Source organism: Lepisma saccharinum, chromosome 16, assembly GCF_977018435.1.
Source record: "Lepisma saccharinum chromosome 16, izLepSacc3.1, whole genome shotgun sequence".
Taxonomy (NCBI): domain Eukaryota; kingdom Metazoa; phylum Arthropoda; class Insecta; order Zygentoma; family Lepismatidae; genus Lepisma; species Lepisma saccharinum.
This window is the reverse complement of record NC_139244.1, coordinates 38463596-38486484: the sequence shown is the minus strand read 5'-3', so window position 1 is coordinate 38486484 and position 22889 is coordinate 38463596. Positions and strand designations below refer to the sequence as shown.

Below are 22889 nucleotides of genomic sequence, written 5' to 3'. Positions count from 1 at the left end.
AGGATACAATGGACAGATGATGTGGAGAGAGACATCAGAACACTGGGGATAAGAAGATGGAGACAAAAAGGGCAAGATACACAAGAATGGACCAGCATTGTTGAGAAGGCTAAGTAACATAAAAACTAATTATATTACATTTTACATTTTGAACTTTAATTTTCTTACATATTTCAGCATAAAATCATTATTTTCTGACGATTGTTTATATAGCCACCTCACACCCTCCCTAACAATTTCTTTAAAATGGAACTGTTCTTTCACATATTTTTAAAAATTGAGAAACCTGTTGATATATATGTCTTGCACAAGTAATTTTATTTGTAACATAATGATTAAGGACAGTTTATTTTAATTGGATTTCAAAGATTTAGTAACAGCTTCAAATTCTGGCAAGCATAGATGTCAAAAGTGAGGGATGTTTTATTTTGATTGTTCCAATCACTTCATTTCACAGCATTGCCGAGTTATGAATTTGCCTAATAAATTATCAAAATAGTCGGCTTTTCCAGTGTGAATACAAAGGCTAGGATTAAAACATATATGCACGTGAATCATGACACTTGCATAGGATAATTATGATATGAATGTGAAAATTCCAACAGCACATACAAATTCGAAAGGAAAGTTTTTTAAAGCCTTTCTTGTTTTCTGCCACTGCCAACTGCTATACATAACAATAACCATCACAAAAAATATGGTTTCTTTTAATTTTTATGTTTGATTTTATTTTTTTACATACTTTACGTTTTATACGTATTTTACGTGTACTGTAATTTGTGTGTCATGTAGAAAACTTCTTTTTTATGCATAATCGCAACAACCTTGTCTGCAACTGCTTGGTTTTTAGTTGCTAAAGCAGTATAAGCCAAACATGGAGGGACTGTCCATTATCAATATTTATTTCAGGGGGGAAATGCATAATAGCATGTTTCAAGTGCACATTAATATCTTAACATGCCTAAAGTCCCGTAACATAAAAATACTTGGGCTAATATTTTGATTTATAACAAAGGAATGAAGATACCTACAGAATGTTTCAAATAACAAACATTACTCTTCATCAAGGAACAGTTACAACTATCTTGTAGCTAAAATTATGCAGTTTGAGAAAGGGTTAAACAGTAGATGAAGGAATGCTCTAAAATTCCTCCAATCTGCATTAGTTTTTGGCTGACAAGTCCAACAGGAAAGGGGGTTCTTTAGTTCACATATTTTCTGAAGCTACAAAATTGATGTAACATGATGTGTTACAGTCTGGCACATGTAGTGAGCAAAACATATACCAGCAAAAACTAAGAATTTTCTAAAACATGTTGTTAATAACTGATAGCAATTTCTAACACATGGAATAACTGATACCAATTTCTAACACATGTGAATAACTGATAATAATTTCTAACACATGTGAATAACTAATACAAATTTCTAACACATGTTGTAAAAAACTGATAGCAATATCTAACAGATGTTGAGAATAACTGATAGCAATATCTAACAGATGTTGTGAATAACCGATAGCAATATCTAACAGATGTTGTGACTAACTGATAGCAATATCTAACAGATGTTGTGAATAACCGATAGCAATATCTAACAGATGTTGAGAATAACCGATAGCAATATCTAACAGATGTTGTGAATAACTGATAGCAATATCTAACAGATGTTGTGAATAACTGATAGCAATATCTAACAGATGTTGTGAATAACTGATAGCAATATCTAACAGATGTTGTGAATAATTGATAGTGATCGATAGATTATACAGAATGATACCTAATGTCATTCTTTCTTTTTTACAGAGAAATCCTGTTTACAGTTTATACCAGAATACTTTCTAGAGAAGATTTAATTTGCACTTGCTTCAGTTAATTACAGTATTTCAGCAAGTAATCGTCACCATCGCATAATGGTCGCACCCTGTATTTTCAGTCCAAAAATTGGTTTATAACATTTCATTGTGTAATCGTCGCACGAGATATTGAAAGAAATAATAGCGGCACAGAATATTTTGGACACAGAAGATTATGTTTTGTAAGTCCGTACTTCGTAACACTGTAGTAAATTCTCTCAAGTGTACTATTTCGGCTATAATGCACATATTAATAACAACTAATGTGTTAATTTCTTTCAGATGGGAAAAATATTCGCTAAACTGTTACAAAGAAATGATATGTGTCGATTTGAACTATTCAATTTTAACGTATTCTGTGCACAATATCTTGCCCAAAGACAGTTTACCTGGTAATAAATGATTTTGAAGTCCTGTTAATGCCAGTACATTTTCTAAAAAAAAAAAAAAAAAAAAAAAAAGCTTCACATAAAGGTCGCACCCCACTTATTTGCAAAAAAAATTGCGACGGTTATGCGGTGAATATGGTATTACAAAATATTATATCAGAACACAACACAGTATTATTTAAAACAATGAACATAAAAATGATAATTATGAACACAGTTTATTGCAACATGCCTTTGCATGTGAATCAACAGTTTTAATGCACATTAACAATTAAGGTGTTGTATTTCAGTAAAAATAAACAGCATGTAAATACCGGAAATCATATAACAGGTCGCATCTCCCCATCCTTCTTTGCTTGTAGCTTGGCCATCAGAGATTTCCGAAAGAGGCCCCAGAACTTCTCTGGCTTGAGCTGCTTGGAGGTGGCCGTGAAACGCCAGCCCATGTGGCTCCAGCAAGACCTGCACTCCGCAATGGTCCATGCATACCTTGGGAAAAAGAAAACAGTTTTTACATATACAGATAATGCTGAATGCACTGCAAGAACTTTGACAATTTTACCCAGGTTAGTGCCAACTAAACTGGGACTGTAATATCTTGCAGGTTCTACAGGAGGATGAGTATTCAAAATGAGTGTAGAATTGAATTTGAATTATTTTCCTGTAGTTTATGGTTATTACAAGCATAAGAAAATAGTTTTTCTTTGTGACGTTTCAGGAGAACACACGCTCCTTTCATCAGACATTTATTTTCATTTTGACTAAAGCTACAGTTATAACAATGGTTACTAATTTTTTAAACAAAAAGAATTCGTTATATAATGGATGTTGTCAATGTTACATTGTTGTAATATAGTAACTTAATTGTGAAAAGAAGCAGTCTGTTTTATTTTTATTTCATTTTTTTTTTAAATTATGAAGCCCAAATATGATCAGGTAATTCAAATTCATCATTGTTTTTACAAATTCTCTTGATGTTTTCTGTTACATTAAATTTTAAAGATGGTGGCTTACTCCATTTGTGAAAAAGAAAACTCCATACTGGATCTATGTTACCATTTTCATTATTTAATTTATTCCAGTGTTCTTCTGCAATGAACGAAGCTTCCCAGACATTCAACTCTGTGTTTCCCGTTAATCTTTTTAAATCCCTTCTCTTTTTAATCAAATGCTTCTCTTCGATGATATGAGTTGACAAACCTGTTCTTGGGTTAAGATTTATAATGTCCAAATCGTGTTCATGCCATCTTATTGCCATTTTCCTTGCTGTTTGTCCCACATAATCCTTTGAACATGAACAACTTATATTATATATTCCTGTGGTTTCCACATCTGGTAGAGAGTTTCTAACTTGAATTCATTAAATGTACATTCCAAACTTCTTGGTGATTTAAAAACAATTTTGAAATTAAAACTTCTAAAAATATTTGCAATTTTATGTGAGAATCCCTTGTGGAATGGAATGCACACAAATTTATTTTCAACAGATTTTTCATCTTTGTCTGTATTTCTCTTTTCCTCTAGTTTTCTTGTGACTTGGTTTTTGATTTGGTTTATTCTGTTAGTGTGAAAGCCATTTTCTTTTGCTATATTAAAAAGCCTTTCTTCTTCATTTTTGATATCCTTATTATTAGAACATAGTCTTTGCGCTCTCAGGAAAAAAATTAAAAATATGTTATCCATTGTTATACGTGAATGTTCTGAATTGGCATGGATGTATTTTTCCGTTGCTAATTTTTTCCTATGTACTGATGTTTGAATTGTTGAGTCAGTTGTCTTAATTTGCAGATCAAGGAAAGAAATTACATTGTTATTCATGGGTTCGCAAGTGAATTTTATGCGACGATGTGATTCATTTAACAATTTAAATATGTCCATGATGGTGTTCTCATTTTTAGCAATAATTAGCACATCATTTACATATCTGATGTAGTTTGATATCCGCACCTATCGCATTAACAATTGGAGATTCTATGTAATGAAGGAAAATGCTGGAGATGATTCTGGATACTGGGTTTCCCATTGATAGACCATTACTTTGCCGATAGATTTTGCCATCAAATATAAAGTAATTGTAATTTGCACACACAGTAAACCATCGAACCATTTCCCATGATTCTATTGGGTTAACCTTCATCTCAATAAGCCATCTGTGTAATGCATCTGTGCCACCTTCTATTGGGACACTAGGATATAAATTTTCAATATCAAAACTTGCAATACGATACTCATTATTCCAAACAATATTTTTTAGTTTCCGTTTCACTTCATATGCATTTTTAACACTGAATGGTGTTTGTTGTTTAATTATAGCAAGCCTTTCAACTAAATATTTGGATAGTTTGTATGCAGGATGTGTGAAAGTTGCAATGATGGGTCGTATTGGAGTTCCTGGTTTGTGAGTTTTTGGTAGTCCAAAGGCAATCGGCAGGGTTGAATTTTTGACAATGAGTTTTTTCTTCATTTCTCTTGGTATAGTGATACTGCTTTCAATTACTTTCTTTACCTTATTTATTATTTTAGTTATAGGGTTTCGAGAGCTTTCTGTGAAATTGTTTACTTTGAAACATTCTTCCATTTTTTCTTTATAGTCCTTAATTCGGATAAGGACAGGTTTATTTTCCTTGTCCGATTTTATTAAGATAATGTCGTTTTCTTTCAACCAGATCTTGAAACTATGAACTTTTTCCCCCAACCTTATATGCTCTTTCTCCCGTTCTGTGTATTTTGGACCTCTGTTATTTCTTCTGTTGTATTCAAAACTTAACCGTTCATCAAGAGCATCATGTGTGAGACTTCGTAATTTTCTCTTTTCCTCCTCATCATCTAAGAAATTCATTGCTTTTTCTATTGAAATCACAAAATCATCCTTGTGTATATAAGCACTACCAACTGAAAATTCCATTCCGAATTGAAAAATTTCTATATACTCATCAGGTACCTCAATATCCGTAAGATTTATAAATAATCTGTTGTCAATGTTCTTTTAAATTTAATGTAACAGAAAACATCAAGAGACTTTGTGAAAACAACGATGAATTTGAATTACCTCATCATATTTGGGATTCATAATTTTTAAAAACAAAATGAAATACAAATAAAACAGACTGCTTCTTTTCGCAGTTAAGTTCCTATATTACAACAATGTAACATTGACAACATCCATTATATAACGGATTCTTTTTGTTTAAAAAAATACTAACCATTGTTATAACTGTATCTTTAGTCAAAATGAAAATAAATGTCTGATGAAAAGAGCGTGTGTTCTCCTGAAACGTCACAAAGAAAAACTGTTTTCTTAGGCTTGTAATAACCGTAAACTACAGGAAAATAATTCTACAATGCAAGCAATGCGTACATACAAGAAAAACAATAAGTTTGAACCTTGGAGAAACTAATTAGCACATTTTTTAAGTGTCAGAAATTATTAGTTTGTGATAAATTAGGGCATGTAAGTGCAAAATACGCTGCTTTTGAAAGTGCTTTTTCACATGTTGATTTATTTTATTTGACTTCACTTTTCTGCCACTTTTGACTAATCATGAAGATGAGCATGTGCGATGACATGATGAAATTGATGAAGTAACCAACAAAGAATGCCTATAACCAGGTTGGGATTTGAACCTGGGATATCTGGCACCATATCAAACTGTGATAACCACTCTGCCACAGATGTTGGCTTTATATACATGTACTGCAGTGAGAAAAGGAGTGTGGAAATACTAAAACAGTCAAACCTGATCTACTCAAAATGATGACATTAATATTCTAAGCACATAGGAGCAAGATTTAAAAATCATTCTGATTAAAAGACACAATAAGCAATAAGAACATTTATTCAGTATGTGCTCATAGATATGTATGGAATTTGATTCATGTAGAAAATGTACGTTTAAAAAGTATTGGAATTACATGATCAGAACTATTAGTTATTACTAAGTTAGGAAATATCATGTCATGCATCCCCAAAAACGAAATAATGATAAACAAAATAATCGCAAATTGCAGCTATGGAAATAAAAAATACTGATTTTATTAATATTCCTGATCAGTCATCTCTGAAAATATATATTTATCAGAACAAGTGTGAAGCTGCATCCTACATTCTTTTGCTTACCCTGGGAACCAGCTGTATTCAGTCGATGGCTGATCATCTGACAGCTGCAAGCCCTTAGCCCGATACAGAGTGAGAGTCTCGTGCACGTAGCCACCAGGATTGACGTACATCCCTTGGGGACCTTCTGCAGACATTGAGAAAACATCCCGCTGGTCAGCAATCTTGCTCAGGCACTCACGACAACACAGTGTTTGACACTGAAATAATGCAAAGGGGAACTGCTGTAGTCTGGGACTTTGCAATGAGTGCAAGAGTTGTATCGAATAATACACTCCAAATAATTCCAATTAGAATGTTTTTCAATCAATTTTAATATTCATAAGATAAAAAAGTCAAAAAGGTTACTTCCATTAATATCATTACAGGATTCACACTAATTGACTCTTTGATGCACAGGAAGACCACCTTTGACACATCACCTGTCGGAGGGAACAAAAAATATTACATAGTCTGCGAATGTACCAATTGTGAATTGGATAAAAGTAGATGTGTATATACAATTTTGAAGAGTATTTTAGTGTTTGTAGTTTACATACTGAGTTAAAGAGTTGTGCAGGTTATAGCCCAGCTATCTTTTAATTCTCACCTTGGAATAAATAGAATGTATGTACATTTCAAGCTTCAACTATGTAATAACTAGCACTTCTAGAAAATGTGCTCCAAGTTATCATTCGTCCTTGGCGTCAAGATTAATTCAGAAAAACAGAAATGTGACATGAAATAACTAAAATACCACTAAAATACCAAAGGTTTTTCTAACATTTAAAAGAATCTTTATGAATCCAAAAAATAACTATGGAAATGAAGCAACTCCTGAATTTATTACAATAGTGTGAACACTCCATATAAACATTACTTTCATGAATGCATTTTTGCTATTTCACATCACTATTCTGTCACTGACTACAATGAGAATGAGGGATGATTACAAGAAATTGATGAAGAGATAGATACTAGCAAAGAACATCCCTGCCTGGGCTGGGACTATTCTAAACTGGAAACTTCAATGGCAAGATTGAAAAGTGTGCCACCTAGTTGGCCAGGTATTACACATTGGATTGGATTTAATTGATTTGGTGTTTTAAGCCCACTTTATGCACAGTAAGGCTAATTGGGACTGGACCTACAGTTTAAATTGGGATCCGAACAACTATTTGGCTCCACTGGGTATCGAACCTGAGAACCCTTGATTACAAGGCAACGACAGTACCACTGTGCCATCGGGGAGGCACATTTTTTGACAGTAATACAATTAAAATACACTTTATTTTTGGTTTTGATGTAATTTGAGATGTATAGTTGTGCATTTTTTATTTGAGAATTATAAGTCTCATATCTTCCCTTTAAAATAACTAAATGAGGACATATTTGCTCAGAAATGAATACATAAGAAAGATGGCATAGCATACTTACACAATTTTTTTTCTTCGCTCAAGACTGGACAGACAAACAGCAGTGATGTGGCTCGATGCATGGACCCAACAAAAAACTGCTTGACAGATCTTGACTCTCAATGGAATGTTTGCACCGTAGGGGAGAGGAGGGGTTAAAAGTCATATTTCTTTCTAAAACAATTTATTCTTCAGTGACAAAATATACCTTGAAAAAATACCAGTATAACCAATGTCTTCACTTGGCTAGTAACTGTCATTGTTACTCGTGATCGAGACCTTGCTCTCTGTGAATGTTTCACTGACCAGATTGGTCAATGCTAGTAAAACATCCAGGAAAACTGATAACCACTGTTTCAAGCCCTTGGTTGCACTATGTACCATCATCATGGTGGTGTAAACTTAGGAACTTGCAACCATGCCTTGTATCTTAATATTCTGTTTCTGATTACATCCTTGAGTGTAATTCCAAGAAAAATATTTTCTCTGAATGGAACGTTTCAACAACAGCTTGAGGCCTATACAGACCAAAATATAAAAAGTAAAGTTCCCCATGCACTTTGCACAATGCCATGAGGCATATTCACATATGTAGGGGGATGTGGTAGTAGGGCCCCACACATTCCATCGATCTTAACCATGTTGGAAGTGATGTGATACTCACCATGCTCTGGTGCCCCAGAGCCACTTTATGCAGGTACAGTCATGGACACTTCTGGTATGTAAAGATTCCATTGAAAGTTAATGGAATTGTTATAACCCACAACTGTCCGTGACTGTACAAGGCTGGAAAAATTCCGACCTTAGATCATCCACGTAGGGAATCAAAACCTGGGTCTCTCACGTGGCAGTCAAATGCCCTACTGACTAGACCAGCACGGCTCCACACAAAAATGTAGAAAGATGGAAAGCTACAGATTACGATGCAAAGATACAACTTAAATATCATGTGTGTATAACGAGAACAAATGTGGAAGAATTAAAAAAAAAAAAAAAAAAAACAAGAGGAATTTAGTGATGATGAAGACAAGTACATGATATGAGAGAGAGGCTTTCATCTGTTGACAAATATTTCCTCTAAACAAAACAGAAGATTACAAAATTTCTTCAAAAGTACAGACACATAACCAAGTGTTCCATATGCAAATTTTCAATACTGCTTGCTATCATCTACGGAACTGAAAAAGAAAAGATAAAAATATGTGCCCATGGCAGCAATGATGTAACTTAATATTTTTTAATTTTATTTTATACACTTGTGTATAACTCATTTTGTGCCTCCTGAAGAAATAAGCTTATGAAGACTGAAAACTTAGGCATATGTAAATACAGAGAGTTCTAAAAAAACGTACACAAAACTTTGCATAATTATAGACAAAATTTATAAAGAAACATCAAGGTTTTGTCCTACAAATTAAAGACGACACACACAGAACCTTTCTAGTTATTGCAGGTGTTTGCTGATGGCCTTTCTGGTACAAGCACTGGTGATAATATGGATCAGTGAAATTACAAACATCACAAATGATTTTACTTATTTTTGTTATTTTTAGCACATATGTCTGAACGTGTCCTCATTAAACAAGTACAGTAGCATTTGATCTGGGTGTAATCAGTGTGGTCAATGCTTTTCATTAGGATCACCCCTTACATAATGGAAATGTACTCAAACCTGTTGGAAACAAAACATCCTCATAACAAAACTTATCTCAGATAGATGGCATGACATGTTTCAAAATTTGATTTAACACTCAAGAGTAGGGTCACCAGATCACTACAAAAGTAGGACACAAATCATTCACAGTAAATGTCAGTAAATAATGTAAAAATTGCTTCATTTTTAGTTTTGAAAAAAATAATATTTTCGTAAGGATTTCTTTAGATACAAATTCCAAAACTTGTAATCATAATACACAATACATTTCTTCCCACATATGTTTTAAATCTTATTTCTCAGAGGAGCCAATTTTTTCTTAAAATTTCAGATTGTCAAAATATACTTATGAAACTCTGAACTGTTTGAAATTATACTGAAACAGCACCAAACCTATCGCAGACTGTTAAGAAAATTATTTCTTCATTTCTGACATTGATGAAAATACTCTCTAAACATTTGCATTATTACCTGGAATGACAAACAAATATTCAGATATAAACATAACTTCAAATAGTATGAAACATAATGTCCTTTAGATAACTTGAAAAGGTTCAAGAAGTTTCATTTGGTTCAATAACTTTGTTCTGGCATTCTGTTTTGCAGCGTCTGAATCAAAATTATAATTTCACTATTGGGTGTGGGAATGCAGTCCACAGAATTTTAATGCATGTTGTTTCATTTGATTACTTCTTTCCCCAACTGAAGCACATATTCTCTTACATCAAATTATGTGATGTTAAAATATAGGACATTTGTAATTCTTTTCAAATTCCTCCCAGATGCCACACCTTAGGCTAAAATGTAGGACATGTCTAGAAAAAAGAGGACGTCTGGTAACCCCTACTCAAGTGTTACTTGTTGAAAGATTTTTTAGAGATTTGCCAAGAGGCCAACGGGAGGATATAGATGCTGATGGAAAGATCAAGTAGTGGACAGTGTTAGAAGAACAGAGCAAGATTGGAACATAATGGAAAGGTAGAAGAATAGAAGATGGAGAGGTTTGATTTTCATGTCAACCCAGCCAGCCAGAACCTGGAAATGATGAAGGATGATGATGATTCTTCCTTTCTGGCTACATGTATAGAGCAACAAAGTTACATAAGTCACATACGATGAATTGAAATGAATCCTCCTCACCTTTTCTAACACGCTCAACTCCCACCGCAACCTCTGGATGGCCGAATTCAGTTTAAGCAAGATCAGTCTCTGTCCATCTTCCAACGGGAGGTTATGGGCAACCCAGAACGAAAGCTCAACGGGATCGGTCGGTATCGTGACGTGTGCCGGGAACAATCCCATGAGCTGGAGTCTCTTCAGCTCCCTCAGCATCCGAGAAACTAGTATCCCGGTGTTGTACTGGTCGTACACCCACGATGGCCACCTGGTCAGGGACATATCTCTGCACCGTAGCCGAGAAGTCTTCTTGTTGAACATGTCAACGTTGCAGTCAATACTCAGTCTTGAACATCTGATAAATTCTGGATCCACAAGCTGTGTCCTATGGTGGTTTAAACTGGACAGTCTGATCTCACTTAGAGGGTCCGGAAGAACAATTTCAGGTAGTATCTGCACCTTTGCCATGATAATGCTAGAAGAAAATAAACAAAAGATATACAGTCAACTCTGGATGCAGTGAACTTGGTTGTAGTGAACATTCCACTACACACTCAACCTAAATTACTAGTCTCAACCCAAATACATTACAGATTGTGTTCATCAACTTCAGTCTTGTGCAATTCAGCCTTCATTTCCATCTGACACCAGACTGCATAGATCTGCCTCTTGTTTGAGAGTCTGACTCCTGGCATGGTTAACCCCTTCGTGGGTCACGCGAGAAAAACTACATCGATGATCATGCACGGTGCCAGAGACCGGGTTCTTAAAATATGTCAAATTAATGTTCTAAATTGACAAACCCCCAAATATTGCAATTAAATCTTTTTTTGCAAACAATTCGGATTCTATAAAACTATGAAATGTACATTTTAGTTAATACATTAAATACGCAAAACAAAATAGGTAATATTCACCATAATGAAAATTTCAATATTACATGTGCAACTATAAAATTGGAAAATTTAGGGTTTTAAGTCTTAAGTTTTTAAGTCTTAAGTTTTTAAGTCCACCTTCTGCACAGAAAAGTTTAAAGTGAGTAGAACCACTGTACCTCAACATGGTATCAAACATGGGACCTTTTGATTATAATGCGATGAGGTCAATGCAGTAACATCAGGGAGGCAATGGAAAAATGAGTTTCTTTTGCAAATAAAATAACAGGTGATTCAAAATCTTTTCCATTTTTCATGGCACTCTTACAAATGTTGATTACGCTGATGGGTCTCAATGGTCATCTGTATCAAAATATCCATCTATTGAGTCACTTTCCCTTGGAATTTCCAGAAATAGCCGTTTTATCCGCTCATATTCCCATATGTCTTACTACAGCAAATGTTCAGTTATTGCACAAGTATCACAGTTTAACAGAAATTGCCAACACACAAATAAACAAAAAAAGGTAATCTTTGCTTCATTAGTCGGGCACGGAATGGCAGACAGCATTTTCAGTAAAAACTAGATACACCGACTCAGAGACCGGGAGCTTCAACGAAACTATCCTTGTTTGTTTATTTATTTACTGCCCTCAACAGAGGTAACCTTCAATTACAAATGGTAGATTGGTTTACACGAAAAAAAAAAAACCACACACATAAAAAAACAAAGAAAACAATACAATTAGCAAACCTACAAATATCCAAACATACATCTACCGATAATATAAGTAATTAACTACATAATCACAAACAATGAAATTAAACAATCTGGATCTTTCACTTGTCTTTCACCATACAAGAACAAAGACTTGTGCAATAACTTGGCTACATACATTAAATACCTGTAGATATATAATTGTAAAATACTACAATGGAAAGTAATGGGAAAAAATAATGATAATGAAATGATTACAATGTATATGTTGTCATAATTCTGATTCAATCATATTTTTATATAGTTTGAATGGCAATGATAAATCTAAGGCCTGGTTATTAATTGAAATCGTATTATACAAATCACACGTTCTACTTAGTGGGCTGATTTTATATTTTTGAGTTTCAGGTATTTTGGGAATCAGTAAGTTTCGCCCACGTAAATTGTTTCTTCTCGTATTGAATTGTAGTTGACTTGAGGAAATAACTATTGTCTAATATACCGTTTACAGTTTTATGTAAGTATAAGTGATACAGAATATTCCACCTGTTACAAAGGCTCTTTAAATTAAATTCTTGCAGCAAATTTTGATATGCCACATTATGTAGTAATGGCTTATTATATTTTATATAATATAAATACCTTAAAAAATTCTTCTGTATTCTCTCCACGGTATTTGTGATGTGATTTGTACATTGGTGACCATATAATAGAAGCATATTCAAGTCTACTTCTTACAATATCGTTGTGATACAGTTTATACTTCTGAAATTCTTAGTATTTCTAATAACAAAGCCTAGTAATGTATATGCATTATTAACAGCCCGTGAAATATGCTGTTTGAATGTCAAAGAAGGATCAATAAAAACACCAAGGTCTTTTACTACGTATACCTGAGGTAGCAATTGACCATTTACAGAGTATGCATAATGAATAGTATTTCTTTTATTTGTTAACTGCGTAAAGCAACACTTATTTATATTAAAACTAAGATCATTTATACAACTCCACTCATATAATGCATTTAGATCTTCTTGAAGTTTTATTGTATCTTCTACACTAGTCATTTCTTTATATAATTTTACATCATCAGCGTAAATAAGGCATTTTGAATACTTAACATAAGATGGCAAATCATTTATACACAACATAAGTAATAGTGTAAAAAGCATTATGTACATCTTGAACAAAATTTACTAGGTTAGTTGTAGTGTATCGACATGGATAAAAGCCATGTTGATTGCTAGTTATATAGCTTCTAACATGTTTAAAAATCCTTGAATACAAAATTTGTCCCCATACTTTTGCCAGAATTGCAATCGGTCTGTAGTTTTCAATTTTTGCACTCTCACCTGATTTAAAGATAGGTCATATTCATGTTAGCTTCCAGATTGTAGGAAAGGTTTGAGTTTTCATAAATATATTAAATGTTAAACACAGAGGTGTCTTAAGTACTTCAGCGCAGCCTTTAAGTAAGTACGGAGGGATTCCATCAGGCCAACTAGATTTTTTTGATCTTAATTCTTTTATTGCGTCCCAGTATTCCCATTCAGTAACGTTATTGCTTGAGAGTGAATTAGATACCCATAATTCCAATTTCTCCGTTACATCATACATGCTTGGATAATTGGAATAGACAGATTTAAAATAACAGGCAAAGTTATTGACTATACTTTGGTTTGTTTCTATTACGTTATCCCTATACGTCCTACTTTGGTTTGAATACGTATTTCTACATTTTCTGGAATTCCAAAATAATTTGCTATTATTCTCAATACTTTCTTCGGTTTCTCTTAGGTACATATTATATACCTTATTTATAAGTATTTTGCCTTTTTTACGAGTATCATTATATTTAATTCTACTGTCACTATCATATTTCATACGCCTTCTATGTCGTTCTTTAAGTTTAAGTGTTTCAATAATTTCTCTGGTAAATCAACAAGAATATTTATTATTTGCATAGATTTTCTTTGTTGGTACTGTAAGATTAAATATCGAATTAATATTGTCATTATAGTACCTTACAGCATCATCTACATTATCCATACTTCTAATAGGTTCCCAGTTTACATTACGTAACATTTCGTAAATTCCAAGAAAGTTGGCCTTTCTAAAATTCAATGATCTGACTGGATTATTTTCTCTAATATTTGCTGATTTTGCAAAACGTAGAGTTAATACTAATGCTGGGTGGTGCGCATCTTCTTTAACTGAGGGAGTTCTCTCTTAATAGTAACATTATCATGCACGTTAGCTAAAATTAAATCCAATGTTCTACTATTATGATTTTGTATGTTGTTTAATGAATGTAAGCCATACAGACTCAAAAAAGTTATCTAGGGCTCTGTAACATGGTCCACCTAGTTGCAGGTTGTAACTCGAATCAGAGATTTGTGGCAGCTTCAAGTCACTAATAATAATAACGTTGGCATTATGGAATTCATTATAATTATCAAACAAATTATAAAAATGCATATAACCATCAACTTTTGAGGAAGGAGTAAAATACACAGCTACTATATAGTATACCATATTTCTTAAATTCATTCTTACACATAAGACATTGAAATTATCATCTAAAATAACATTCCTAGATGTAATGTTTTGCCTCACTGCTATTATTACTCCACCTCCTCTATTTCGGTTTTTCTTATCGTGACGATATATTTTATAATTATTACTAAACAAATCACTACTAAAATCACCCTCATGTAACCAGGTTTCTGTAATAATAACTAAATCATAACTATTTGCATTATTGTTTACATATAATTCTCGAGTCTTTGTGTTAAGCCCCCTTACAATTTGATAATAAACTGTTATGTTATCAATAGTCATCATCTAGAAGTAATTAGTGGTAATGTCATCAATTTAAGTTAGATATATCTTCAAGCGTTCTCAAAATATACACATTCTTCTCTCCCTCATTCTTTCGCAGTTTAATAGTGCCTGAATTATCCACCCATAAGAAGGTGTAAATTCTTTCGAGTTTGATTTTCCTAGCTTGACTATAAATATTCCTTCTATGTGGGGTGAGATTCTGATTAACATATACCATGTCACAGCTTTCATAACCTAAAAGAATACAATTTAAATTTCTCTTCAACTTTCGCCCTTCCAGAAACCTATCCCTGTCTGCACGCCTTACAAATTTAACAATTATACCTCCTGCTTTTTGAGTTGGGACTTTTCTTAACCTATCATCTATCATATCATTTGTCATCTCAATACCCAATGCCCTTCCCACACATTTTGCAATTTCATACGAGTCTTCATTTTTCTTCCCCGGAACACCATAGATTTCAAGCACGTTTCTTCTTCCATATTGATCGAGATCATCCAGTTGTTGCTGAGTTCCCTTCAGTTGTTTTTCAAGAGAAGATTTTCCTCCTTCAGTTCTTGAATTTGTGCTAGACAATCACAGATTCTCTGGGATTGTTTCTTCATTAAGTTCGCATTCTCGTCCAATTTCTCATGGGCCAGGTTTAGGATTTTCCCAGCTCACGCTCAGTCTCCTCATTACCCTTTCTCAAATTCTCTACTTCTGTCTTTAAATCCCGTAACATGTTGTAAACATCTGATATTGATGGAGTTGATGAATGCGAAGGTGGTGGCATGTTATTATCTTGCAAGTTACTCCGCCTCATTTTAGAACATTTTTTGCACCGCCATGTTTGATGTTCCACATCAGTTTCCGTTAGACCAACACATTTTATGTGAAACCAATTGTAACAGTCACAACACTGTTTTTTTGCTGTAACATCTTGTCTTGGTACAGGTTTAGAACATTCCATGCACACACTCATACTCATCTCGATACTTATTAGTCTGTGCTCCTATTACGCCGTATAAAAATTGGCTATACAACACTTTAGACTTCTTTTGTTTGTTTACATTTCATTAAACGCAGAAAATTATCAAACAAACCACTTCACTCATGATATTAATTCGTTTTACACATAAATATATAGTTTAGTACTTACTGAAGCTCGCTTGTAACACTGTTCAACACCCAAGGCATAAAAAAAAAGACTTTAAATTTAGTAAAACTAGCGGAGCACAAACTGACCGATCCTACACCATCTTCTTCATTTGCTCGAAGATCTAACATAGAAAACAAAATCGTGGTGAAAAGAGGAAGGCCAGATAGTCAGCTAGACAGAGGGAGAATGTAGACAAAATTATCATTGATAAATTGCGACGTTAAGACTATACACCCGGAACTATAACTTGACAAGTTTAAAAACAAGACACGGCAAATAGCTGTTGCGCAGCTCACACCACATTCCCCCACTCCATTCTTCGCAGCCATGTTGGTTCGCAGTGTTGCAACCTGGAGGGAGCGGAATGGTCCGAGGATTTTCAACGAAATTTGTATTAGCTTTTTCCTGGGCTGTTTTCTACCTGTCAGAGTACAGAACTTCAGCTCACCTTTCGCCAACGACTCTCTTCCTCCTTTTAAAACTTGAACTACCCAATGGCATGTGGTAGCGTCGTTGCCTTGTAATCAAGGGATCCCAGGTTCGATTCCCGGTGGAGGCACATAGTGGTTCGGATACCACTTTAAACTGTAGGCCCAGTCCCAATTAGCCTTACTGTACATAAAGTGGACTTACAACAACAAATGAATCCAATCCAATTCTTTTAAAACTTGAGAAACCATTTATTTAGAAACTCCAGTGGCAGCGCTTGTGGACTCTACAGTTTATGTAACTCCTGATGCACAAATATGTTGCAACATTGTAAACAATTTATCTGGCCTGTCCTATAAGGGGCTTTCCAGAGCAGATTGTGGATTTCGTTGGACCCGGGATGATTTGATTTTTGCATTTCAAAAATATGCAGCCAAGAATAAAGAGCAAGAACATTTCAGTGCTTTAAAAAAGAACACAGGCAAGCATGTTATCAGATTGCCTTCCTAGTGATTGTTGTACGATAAACAAAATAACCCCCACCCCACTTGGCTTTAAAAAAAAACAGGCCACTGCGCTGTGTCTCATTCAGGAAATGAAGTCATTTGCCCAGTAGTTTCTCTTCGTTATAAACGTTAATGTGTGTGCATAATATGACAGTTTACAATACGTGCACCGCATGCATTTTCAAAGACCGGATTAAGTCAACTGAACCACTGATAAACTGATATGAGCCGGCACCAACAATCTGCACAGTAAAAATAGTTTGTCATATTTGTTTTAGCTTAATTTTGCTGAGTTGGCATCACTCGTAGTCTCAAGGCCAGACCAGTACATAGAAGAGTGGTGGGGAGGATGACGTAATAGGAAGTGCTCCGCAGCGATCTGCACATATCGGGACTTAACTTGTCAGGCTATAGAAGCTGCATGCAACGAACACAGAGTTAATCAAATACATAAAATGTAAATAAGAATTTGCATTCACAAAGAGAAAAATGCCTTATTTTTTAAATCCCCTACTTGACTTACATGAGCTCTAACATTTTCAACATCTGTGTACTTAATGAAGCTCAGTAAACCTAAGCCATGCAGTTGATTGCATGTGGAGTTTCAAGTTAACAGCCCTTGCTAGTGATCACAGTACATACTAACTGCATTAAACATTACATGCTAGCCTCACCCGTCAATTTGTCTTCTCGCTTCAAGGACTTTGAACCTCTGCCTTCCTTTGGTCTTGATCTTAAAGCCAGGGTCCAGTTCAGTCTCTTCACGGAATTCATAGATTTCAGTGGTGGTTCCGACGTCAGCTAGCGTAGGCCCAAATTCTCGATTTGAATAACTGCCGAGAGAAAAGGTTACAGCTTCAGTTTCAATTTTTTTATGAGTTAATTACGATTTTAATGTGAAGTAAAAAAGCATAATGTACAGTATTTGTTTTTAAAAAAGAGAGAAAGAGAGAAAACTCAAAATTATGGTAAAAAAATGGATTTTTGAAAATGCATTGGAAGAGAGTGAAGGACTGGAAAATATGAAATAATGTGTTTAGATTATTTTTTGTTTATTAAAACAGCACTGAAGGTATTTGCACCCTTCTCTTGATACAGTGACATAAGAACTTGCTATAAGACATAAGAAAAAGATGTGATTGATTGAATGAGTTGGTGTTTTAAGTCAACTTTATTCACAGTAAGGCTAATCGGGACTGGACCTACAGTTTAAAGTGGGATCCGAACCCCTATGTGCCTCCACCGCATATCAACCACGGGACCCATTGATTACAAGGCAACGACGCTACCACTGCATCATCGGGGAGGCTCACATAAGAAAAGAATGATCATTTGCAAGAGACGGCATTAAAATAAATATTTTGGAGATGAATTCCCTAGCAAGTGCAAAGTAAAACAGTGAAAAAATAAAATTAAATTAGTACAACAGTGAAAAAAAGAAGTAGTAAATAATAAAAGACAGGCCTTAAACAAAAGTACATTTGGACACACAGTTACCATATTTACGCATATATAGCATGTACTTTTCCCACAAATTTTAACAAAAATAACTCACGTGCCGGTTATTCGGTGAAAACTTCTGACAGCTACATGAAATCAAGTAAAATGGCAATTTACCCACAATTTTTCACCTTCTATCAGGACATTTTGCATTACTGACCAAAGTATTGTGGTTCTGGTGGTGATTGAGTGCACACGAGAGCTGTAATATTGCTATCTCTCACATGAGATATGATGGGAAATAATGTACAAAGATACATCTAAATTGTGGTGTGTGTTGTACAGTCACAGACACTTCTGGATTGTAACATCTCCGTTGACTTTTAATGGAACTACTACAACCCAGAAGTGTCCATGACTGTACATAGGGTAGGTAAGAATGGATGCAATACGTTTTTGATAAAGGATCTAAAAGTAATACCGTTTGTTTAGTAATGAACAATAATTCTTTGTTTTCCTTAAAGGCAGGCTTGAAAACACTTGTTGTCAAGACGTCAATTTAAGATGGCGACCAAATGCAACAGGGCACATTGTTTGTTCATTGCGGAATGGTATTTGGAGTATTTTTGGGGGGATGAAGAGGTCAGACGACAATTTTTATATATCCTTTGCAATCACCAAAGGTTACACTTCGGTGTGGATTTTGTGCTGACATGTTTGTGTCTCCTTACTTCATTGAATAAAAATATAATAACTTACGTTTTGCGAGTATCTATGTTGCTTCTATGACGTTTCGGGACGCAACTGCTCCCTTCTTCAGGCTGTTCACTTTTAGGTTATACACAATTCATAACCACGTCGACCTCTTATTAGGTATAGGATATGGGATTGGTTAAGTGTGTGTGGTTAAAAACATTAAAATTGCAACTGCAGCACACGCGGGCCGTGGCTATTTAGTTTTAAAGTTTTAACGTTTCAAGGAGCAGTTTTTAATCAGGAAAACAGCACGGTAATATGACGTGCACCTGTTATTGGTGTTAGGTTTTTACTGTTTTTAACCACACACACTTAACCAATCCCATATCCTATACCTAATAAGAGATTGACGCGATTATGAATTGTGTATAACCTAAAAGTGAACAGCCTGAAGAAGGGAGCAGTTGAGTCCCGAAACGTCGCAGAAGCAACATAGATACAGGAAAACCTCGTTAATACGATATTGGTTAATACGAAGTACCCTTTAATACGAAGTTCTTCCCATTCCAAAGCCGATAAGATAGGATTTTTAATGTATTTCAGTACGGATAAATCGAAATACGGATAATTTTTAATACGAAGTTGTTTACAAGACCCTTCTGCAAAACTGGTTTCGCTTAATACGAAGTAGGCACCCGGGAAGCCAAGAAGGAAAGGTTGAACCTGGAGAGAGCTTGGATGCTATTTTTAACTTGACCTCGACTTGTTTCCTCATCCTAAAAGCTGCTTGGCAACTTGGGGAGGAGCCTACCTAGGTGGCCAGTAGTGCTTGCATTCTTTGTCAATCGCCGAAGACATTTTGTTCCTGCCTGATGAGAAATGAGATAAGATAGCAGCAACCTTCATTCAGACTGGCACCTGGAAGTCTCATCCACCAGACATAAATGTTTCCCCTCTAGCTCTGAACTCGCGGTTTCACAATGGGCGTTATCAGCGTCATTCAAAACATGTTCCCCGGTCTATGGATGACACAAAAAGCGAAGTAACATAAAGCTAATCAATCGAACCCGAAACCGAGCTAACCACGCCACCCCAAAAGTATATTACACCCACAACATTTTATTTTAGTCGCAATAATTTACGTCAGTTATAGAGATCGGTCATCGTGAGATGCGGCGATGACGAAGAAAATTAAAAATGTATATTTTTTAAAATTTATTAGGGAAGGACCAAAACAGGAGCGAATATTCCAAAATTTGTGCGAAATTAGTCAAATGGCAGCATAAAACGGCTAGAAATACGCAAGGGATTCGTAAAGTGAAGCACTACGGTTTCTCTTGAGTGCAATGCTGTTACCCACGGACTATTCCTGCGGCCAAGGTGAAATCCCATGCGCTGAGATTAGCACATCCATGATATGTCTGTAGTGTTCGCCTGAACGAAGATACAGAAGGCTTTCTTTTTTCTTTTTTGCTATTGACAACCTGTCATGCAGCTGGGCATTTTCCATCGTTGCCGAACTTGCTCTATTTTAACTTCAAAATTTAACAAAATTCAAATCATATTCGGAAAGAAACATTTTTCCTTAAAATCTGCTTACGGACTTGGAAATACAGGTTAATCCAAATGTTTTTGATTGACAAGGTGTTAGAAATGAACTGATAGTGTTTTATAGAACTGCACTATGATAAATAAAAAAAGTAAAGTGCACCCCTGTGCTTAGCACGATGCCATGAAGGCATATAGGGGGTGTGGGGGTAACACCCCACACTTTCTCGATCCGGTCGTGAGTGGGGGTGATGTGATCAGCATCACACCCCTGACCGCCTTTACCCCCCAGGTACCCATGTTATTCGACGCTGGGTGAGCGCCGGGGCCGCTTCCAACGATAGAAAAGTTCCCGGATTTGAACCTGCCGGGGATCGGAACCCGGGACCTTCAGCATGGTAGTCAGACGCGTTACCGACTTAGCCACCGCGGCCAAATATTGTCACAAAAATTGGTAGCATCTATGATAGGCGAAAATTTAGAAACTTTCAGTTTACCTAAATTATTTTCGCACTATACCAGGTAAAACACCACCATTTGAGTTTTTCTGCTCTCAAGAGAATTCATACTTTTAAAGATCAACTGAAGCGGATGTGTAGTTTGGCCATAATATACACTTAAAAAGAACTCAGAGTAATAAGAGGAAATAAAGAAATGTACGAGTTGTAGATTTCACAAATTCGCCACGAAAGGGAGGCAAAAGTTTCTGTTCAAATAAGATATTAACTCAATGAGGCCTATTTTACTTCGTAATTCATTCATGTTAATTTGTTATATTCACTTACAGAAGGATTGCAAATTAATAAGATTTCATAATTATCATTGCATGGGACAGCTTATTTTATTATTCCTTTGTCGTTTGATCCTATTGTATTGCAGTGGGCTTTTAAATTTGAAAGAGCAATGACCTTGCCGTTTATTACGCAGTATTATTGTAAACCCCCCCCCCCCCTCCTTCCTGGTTAAAATATCGATCCTGACATTCGGCAAATATTGCGATGAATACGTAAATATGTCACGCCTCGCCACTGCTATTATAAAGGCGTTGCAGAAACATGATTCTCGGGAGGCACCATTATTATTATTTTGGGGGTAAATATGCCTAGTTTGCCCTCGAAGTCCCATGGAAAAAGTACCTTCCTTGCCCTCCATGGAAAATATACTGGGGACGCCCATGCAAGAGGAGGAAGAAAAAAAGGCATGGCTGTGGGAGGGAGGGGCTGCACTGGCTCAAGTTGCATTTGTCACCTGAAAGGAAAAGAGAAAGAACACTTCTTGCATGCCCCGTGCCAAACCTTCTGCCTCACCAATGAAGAAGCGGACTGTTGCCAAACTGATCAGTTTGTGATGCTGCTTTCCCTTGGGCTTGAACACAATATGTGCAAGAGAGTCTTTGATCTCGCTCCCCTCCACAAAATGCACGGAAAATTGACAACAGGGCTGGATCATTCACTTCTTTTTCCACGCGTTTACAGAATCGGAAATGTGCCAACTTTCCGTTCGACCTTGACAACCTGTTTCTCGAAATTCTCCCCCACTACGTTCTCGCTGGTCTGGTAGCAGATGTAGGTGCCAGTGTTTTGTATTATTCTGCTTCAAACCTGCCACTTGCCGATATTCGTTTGCCACAGCAGTGACAGGCAGTGACTCATCCAAGATAAAAGAGAGAGACTGCGTTGTTTTGATTCTGAAGCCTGATTACGAAATACAAACACCAGACAAAGCTAGGAGTTAAAGGAGAAGCCAATTTCAGTTATTGTGGTGCCTTCTGATAAACAAAACCATAATTCTATCTTGCAGCTGACGCAAGGATAAACATCCTGAGCTGACATCCGTGGTGGAATGGTTAGCTGGGATGCCAGGACTGCCAGGACTCACGGGTTCAAATCCCAGCTTGGGCATGGGTGTTCCTTGTCAGTGTCCCTTCATCACTTTTATCTTATCACCACTCATCGTTAAGATTGACCAAAAATAAAATAAACAAAATAAACATCCTGACACTCAGAGCAGTGCAGAAAACAAATGCACACATTGCTAGCCATAATATAATCGCTGCTTTTCTTCAGCACCGACCCGGGCTGATAATGAAGTGGACAAATGTTCAATGTAGGAATGCATGCTCGAGACTGATTAAATATATATATTTACAGTAAAAATATCGGCGGAAGG

General features: G+C 35.6%; 1 protein-coding gene across 1 annotated transcript in view; it reads right to left on the bottom strand.

The window, feature by feature from the left end:
- Positions 1-22889, bottom strand: part of LOC146000412 (protein cereblon-like) — a 70726-nt gene that overhangs the window by 6602 nt on the left and 41235 nt on the right. Inside the window, exons 4-7 of the mRNA XM_083138013.1 lie at positions 17711-17873; positions 10547-10997; positions 6362-6558; positions 2559-2733 (exon numbers count right to left, since the gene is read on the bottom strand). Coding sequence (XP_082994139.1) covers positions 2565-2733; positions 6362-6558; positions 10547-10997; positions 17711-17873 — 980 coding nt within the window. The 3' untranslated portion in view covers positions 2559-2564. The remainder of the gene's footprint in view (positions 1-2558; positions 2734-6361; positions 6559-10546; positions 10998-17710; positions 17874-22889) is intronic.